Source organism: Priapulus caudatus, unplaced genomic scaffold (genome assembly GCF_000485595.1).
Source record: "Priapulus caudatus unplaced genomic scaffold, Priapulus_caudatus-5.0.1 Scaffold183, whole genome shotgun sequence".
Lineage (NCBI taxonomy): Eukaryota > Metazoa > Priapulida > Priapulimorpha > Priapulimorphida > Priapulidae > Priapulus > Priapulus caudatus.
Genome location: NW_014577244.1, coordinates 141,803 through 148,747, shown reverse-complemented (window position 1 = coordinate 148,747; position 6,945 = coordinate 141,803). Strand labels below are relative to the sequence as shown.

The 6,945-nt window shown below is 45.3% G+C and overlaps 1 protein-coding gene across 1 annotated transcript; it reads right to left on the bottom strand.

The window, feature by feature from the left end:
• Positions 1 to 4: 4 nt before the first annotated feature.
• On the bottom strand, positions 5 to 3,422 carry LOC106806856 (probable RNA methyltransferase Y17G7B.18; the record flags this gene model as incomplete). Its single annotated transcript, XM_014808990.1, has 4 exons — positions 2,257 to 3,422; positions 1,905 to 2,123; positions 1,566 to 1,692; positions 5 to 48 (listed from the first exon to the last, which is right to left on the bottom strand). Coding segments are annotated over exons 1-4 (1,527 nt in total), but the record flags the coding sequence as incomplete, so codon positions are not given.
• Positions 3,423 to 6,945: the final 3,523 nt, after the last annotated feature.

Genomic DNA, 6,945 nt, shown 5'->3' with positions numbered 1-6,945 from the left:
CAGGTGGGTCTTCGCTTTTGTTAGTAGGTAGAGCGGCCCTCTGGAAACCTGTGGGTATAAACAAATATAACATAAATACACCTGAACATCAAACAAACGTGTGCTCCTATTAAACAACAACGTTGATTCTTTCTTTCAAACAAGTGCCGCAGAGCGACAGGGCTCATCTGGTGTCTGGTGTTCTGCTGATCAATTCATTTGTGCATAGCAAGACGTCCTATACATACGTTCATTTCTAACCCAAAAAAACAACACTTCAAACTAGTGTAATAAAATTCGATAGATGGCGGGCGCTATCAAAGGCATCGTTGCATCGGTCAGCCAAAGCATGGCAGCTGTCAGTGTGATGACAGATGCAAAAAGGCAGGAGCGAATAATTACCATATTATTACTATAGATAACGTGCGTTCTATGGTGTCAGGTAATAAGGTACATTAAACCCTTGCGAGGCACATCTGGCTCGTTACAAATAGCTCAATGGTTGATACAACCAGAGCAGCTCGTGCAAGATTACAATTTACAGCAATACGATAGCAAATATCTGTAAACTAATTTCAGTACAAGGTAGGCCAGTGATTAGTGGACCGAATAAGCTCAAGAACGTACACACTTGCATCTATATTGGTGCCAAAATTTGATGAGAAAATTAAGTCTGGAAATCGCCAGCCTCACTCCTGGGTAATTATTTGAGTGCTAGTGACTGTATTCCAACTATTCATAATGTACACTACAGAATCTCATATATAAGTCATCTCATTATCTCCTAAGTAAGCGTTGTTCAAGTAAGAGTTATGTGTGGAATTTCACTGTAAAATGGGGCTTTCACAACCACAGGTACTCGCCAACGCAGTTGAGAAAACAAATCAATGTTTAACCCTCCTCTTGAGGGTCAAAAGGTTATCCGACACTTACTCTTCGATGTCAGCGGAAAGTACATTTCATGGTCCTTTCAATAAAGCCATAAAAATGGTAGGTCACCGCAAAAACTTTTTTGTTTCACAATCGCTCCGTCAGCAAAGGTCAATGGGGCACAGGGCAGATTTTAGACATTTTCTGAGGACATGGTACCTGTGACCTCCAATTTCGGCACAGTGATGGTTTTTCCTACCATGATGCTATACACCGACTATCACGAGCCTAGGTTGAGCCGTTTAGATTTGTGCCGCAATTCTGCATTTCCTCCCTATACCTTAAGTTAAGGATGAAATGTTCCCCCTTCTTTTACACCTCTTGACCTTTGACCTTTGACCCCCCAGCTTCGACATCCCAACTCGTTTTCGGATTACCCCCCACGTCCCGACTTTCGAATCCGTACGTCGAGCCGTTTAGATTTGTGCCCAACTGTTGACGGATGCACGGACGGACGCACGCACGCACGCACGGACGGACGCTCGCTCATGCGATTCTACAAGCTGCATCTGACTATGTCAGATGAGCTAAAAAATAATAGGCAGCAAGAGAAATTCACCTCCAGATTACATGCATTTCCACTAGCATGTATATTGATTGTAGGTATTTTCGCTTCATGACACCGACTTGTCACCATGCTATAAACAGAAACAAACCTTTTGATTGGTTGTAAGGAGTATCCAAGTGCTCACAGCTCGCGAAGCCAACTTCACTTGATAATAGATATTCAGGAAACTCCTCTGGTTTCAGGGTTATACCGTGATAGTTCTTAGCAATGGTTTCCTAAAAGAATGAAAGTTATTATCAATCATCTGGTCATAACCATACAGTTAAACCTTTGTTAGCAGCCACCCCTACAGAAAGGACACTTTTGCAGTTTCCTTTGAATGACATATATATAAACAGGTTTGTCTGTTCATAATAAACATTGTAGCCTTAATGCATTCAGTCCAACTTACAATTGTTAGCCATTTGGTCATTGGGGGTATACTCACATTTATCTTCTTGCTCTTATGATACGAGTTCCAGGGCTGAGCTTCCATGATAAGGTGACCACCGGGTCGCAGCTGTGCCAGCATCCTCCTGAACGTGCGTTTGAGTCCGGAATCGCCCCAGTTCAGCTGAATCCACTTACTCGTACTGAGGAAAAGCACTGTGTCAAACTGAGGCTTCTGCATCTCTAGCAGTACATCCGAATCCAGCACATAGTTCCCCTGCAATGAGAGAATTCATGCTGTTTACAAGCTCGGAGGTTTATCAACGATTCATCTGCGCAAGGGGCCACAGAAATGCAGAAACTCACATTCAATTACTGCCAATGACAATAGAAAGATAGCAGACCCATACCTTGACAAACAAAACATTATTTGGAAACTCTGTAACACTGCCAGGTTGCGCAGAAACGTTCCCGACCAAACCATACGACATCGGGAAAGACACGGGAAACGTCGACCCCTTCCGACTGCTGGGAAGATAGTGCCGAACGTTTTTTTGCGCGATCTTGATCAGCTGGCCATCAATGTCGATGCCAATGATCTTTCGAGGTTTCATCTCCTTGGCAACAAGCAGCGTCAGATGTCCCGTGTTGCAACCGATATCGAGGACGTCCTTGTCACGAAACCACTCGTGCCGAAGTACGTCGAACCTATGATCAGCGTTGTCGGGGTTCCTGTAGCCATAGTAACGCACGTAGTTACCATAGGGAAACACTTCTCGCTGCGTGTGCGCTGCGGGGGGTCGTGTCGTGCCGCTCACGTTAGGATTGTGACTTGTGGGTATCGGTCGTGCAGCGTCGGGAGTGGCTGTAGGTGTGCAGTGGATCTCGACGGCTCTGGTGGTTGATTTTGGTGGTGTTGTTTCGAGCTCTGCGTCGCCCTCTCGGGAGGTTGATGAAGCATTGGGAGTCTTTGTGGCTTCGACTAGTCTGCGAGACTCAACGGTGCTACTGCTTCCATTGACGTTTGAGGAATCAACGTTTATATCACAATTTTTCTCGTCGTCTGACAGTTTGGGATCACGTTTATTTTGTTTTCGTTTACTGGACTTTTTCTTCTTTGATGAGAACGAAATACCAGTAGCCACCACACTATCAGATTCTATTACAGACTCCTTGGTTTGTTGTACAGGAATGCTTTCATTGTTTTTATGATCAGCTTCACACTCACTGTCATTTCTAGACTCGTTCAACTTTTTACGTTTATGTTTTGGCCCCTCACATCCTCCAATCTTTGTATTTCTTTTGTGTTTTTTATGTTTTTTTGTTTTACTGTTGGATACTGGTGGTGTAACACTGCTGTCATCACCTCGTTTCTTCTTCACATACTCATTAGTAGTTTTACTGGTGGTGCTAGGATTGTCACTTATTTCGTATGAAACCTCAACATTTACGTTGTGATTTCTCTTCTGTTTCTTCTTCTTTTTCTTGTGTTTCCTATGTGGTACGTGTGCATCGCTACACAAGTCGTGACTTGACAGTGTATCCATATCCACCCAGGTTGGTTGGTTAATAAGCCTTTGTCCTACAAACGTGAAAATGTCAAGATTAAACAAATTATACAATACTCAATAGCAATAGACATGATCTATGATTTCTGAGCAGGCATTATCATAAATCATTATGTTACGGACACTAAGGGTACAAGTAGCGTGTACACACCCATGTCGTGAGTTTGGTTAGGGTTAGGGTTAGGGTTAGGGTTAGGGTTAGGGTTTTTAAACCTGGGGTTGTCAAATAGGAATGGGCCGACACTAAGTGCTATGTGAAAGTAAAATACGGTACCGGTATCTCTTGCTAATGCTGAGAGGGTCTATGTGTATGTCCCCCGAGGTACTCCTAACCCGAACCCGAACCCTAACCCTAACCCTAACCATATCAAATAGGCTGGACGGCACTTTCATCGAAAAATCGAAAAATTAAGTGTCGAAAATTCAATCCATAGAAAACCTGTGCTTAATTGATAATCGATGTCAAGGTGTTATCCCTTGGGAGTCCAAGTTGGGACCATCATTTTGTCGATGATGCTGGTTCCCGGGCGGAAAGGTAGGCAGCACTTGAGGTGTTAACAAGCTTATAAATTATAATTACAAACGTTCAGACTGACCTCTAATATAGTCTTACATGCTATCTTATTTTTACCTCCGCCACGAGTGGAGCGAGGTTATGTGATTCGGGTCTGTGGTTCGTGTACACGTTAGCGTGTGTGTGTGTGTGTGTGTGTGTGTGTGTGTGTGTGTGTGTGTGTGTGTGTGTCGTGGTGTGTGTGTGTGTGTGTGTGTGTGTGTGACGGCGATCGATATTAGTGCGTCAGCGAGCGAGCCCAGCCGCAGCCGGCTGCTGCTGACTGGCGCGCGAGCGAGCATACGTGCACGCTGGCGTATATCGTGGTTATTCGTGTGTTCGTGAGTCGACATGGCGTATGGCGTATGCGCTGCGAGGTATGCTCTCTCCGTTGAGTGCCCTTTGTCTAGTTTTTATTAGTGTGTGTATGCGCGCGCGCGTGTGTGTGTGTGTGTGTGTGTGTGTTGGTGTGGTGTGTGTGTGTGTGTGTGTGTGGTGTGTGTGTGTGTGTGTGGTGTGTGTGTGTGCGTGCTTGTGGCGTGCGTTCATCTCTCTCCGGTCATGTTTTTCTCTCCTCTACATAATACAACAATTATTGGTTCAAGTGCTACAGCATAGATTTTAAAGCCAAATCACTGTTCCCCCACCGTTCCGGAGACCCCCTTTTTAAAACGTGTCCAGTTCATAGCATTGAATTTCAACGAAATCCTAGCTAGTTCCGGAGCCCCATTTTCGAACATAGCCGGTTCCTGAGCATACCACATTCACAAACATTAGTTCGCAGAGACCACCATTTTCAGGTCTGAGTTAGTTCGCAGAGCCCCCCCTTTTTTTTAACTTGGCACATACCGATACCTTACCATAATGTGGCTGAGTCCCCCCCCCCCCCGGGTTTCATCTCCTTGGTATACTGTTGCTCTTGTTCCGCTGCACAATTTTTTTGTCAGAAATTTGAGGGCTTTTATCTGAGAGTTCCCGGACCCCTGCCAGGGGCTCTGCCCTGGACCCGGCCAGAGCACTAAGGCGGGCCCCTGGGCGGGATTCATCAACGTTGCGCAAAGTGTATTGCGTGCACTAGTTTCTACTATGTAACTACGTACTATGTAGTTCATAGTAATATACTACGAAGTACGTACGCAAAGCTCGTAGGTGCGATTCATCAACGCAGCGTAGCACCTGCGTACCAAAATGTTGATGAATTCCGGTGTAAATCACCCTACGGCCATCGTAGCTGCTGGGCTGTTGAGGGGCGTGCCTAGCATAACCAATCACCACTGTGCGACACATACGCATAGGAACCAACTGACGCCGTCTCTGTATGTAAAGCCATATGGCTCTAGCTGTCTACAGAGTGCTGGGGATGTGTTATAGTTGTCCTCATTTTCCGTTTGTATGATTGTGTTAACACTCGATGAAAAGCAGCGACACGTACACGTGCGTGCGTGGCGTGTGCACGTACACGTGCGTGCGTGCGTGTGTGTGCATGTACACGTGCGTGCTTGCGTACGTACACGGGCGTGCGTGCGTGCGTGTGTACGTACAGTCCGTGCTTGTGTGCACGTAACAAGTGCGTGCGTGTGCACGTACAAGTGCGCACGGCATGTGCACGTACACGGCTAACTGCGAACTCGCTTATAAGCGAAAAACAATGCCAAGCTATGACAAAAAAAGCGTCAAAGGCGCAGCCTGTCTGTGTAGTATGGTAATTATTTATTTATTTTTAGTTGAGTAGTAATTTTATAATGTTTTCTCAATAAAATAATGCATGCTGCGGTATGCTGGAAACACCTGCGAAATTTCGAGTGATTTACGGCACCTCGTCAGCTCGTGTAAAGTTACGCAAGGGTTTACGTAAATTTTAGCTTGATGAATCGCACTAAACGGCCTCGCTTGCGTACGCGAAATCGTACAAAAATTTACTAAATAGCTGTGTTGATGAATCGCAACTAAGCAACGTCGATTGCGCACACAAGATTTACGCAAAATATTTTGCGTACGCAGCTTGATGAATCATGAATCTACCCCCTCGACCCCACCCGTCAGTGCAAGCGCACACGGGTATCAGAGTCTACAGTTCCCAGGGGCGTGTACAGGGGGGTCCAGGGGTCGCGGACCCCACCAACTCGCGCAGAAAACGCATCTGAGGGGGTCTAATTTCAAAAAATTTCTGGGGAGAGCCCCGCAGACTCCCTTAGCGTGCTCTTGTACACGCACGCTGGTTACGCCCCCCTAAGAAAATACCCTGGCGCCGCCCCTGATAGGACCCATAGGGATCGAAACCAGATAATATTGACCAACAGAAGTGAACTATAAAAAAGATAAATGTTAGGACTTCTCTAGTACCGATACATAATTATAATAGAACAGGAATACCGACGTTATATTTTCTACTGCAAGACGCACGTGCGTCCTGCACACGGATCTATCAACACGCCTGGTCAACACGTTGTTTCTCCCCTTCTTCGTATCCGTTCCTAAGACTTTTAAGAATGTATGTCAGGCAATGAGCTTACCGATATTCACTTATCTGACCCATTAGGTTCAAAAATTAAAAACTTGAGTAAAATTGATTAGAAGGGTTTCAAATTAGCTTGCTGGGTTTGACGATAGGTGGGGCCACTTTCCCGCATCAACAAACGTAAGTAGCACGTTTTGAAAGACTGTAATTCTCGTTCATACGTTACGTAGATTATAGTTAGTACTTGGGGCTGTAATTAACAATTTATCTCGTGTAGTTATATGGGGGAAAGTTTCAACTGGACAATTATGATTTTGCACACTAACGCACACAATGCAATTGCAACTTTTCTGTGTTGAATTTTATGAGACCTACGATTCAACAAATGTCAAATACGATTCAACATTAATAGCAAGGCTCATACTCATAGTCATACTATCATAGCCATAGGTTATGTCCCCCAGGGTACTGCCGAACGTACCCTGGTACGGTCCGGTAATACCGGAACGTACCCGCGTCA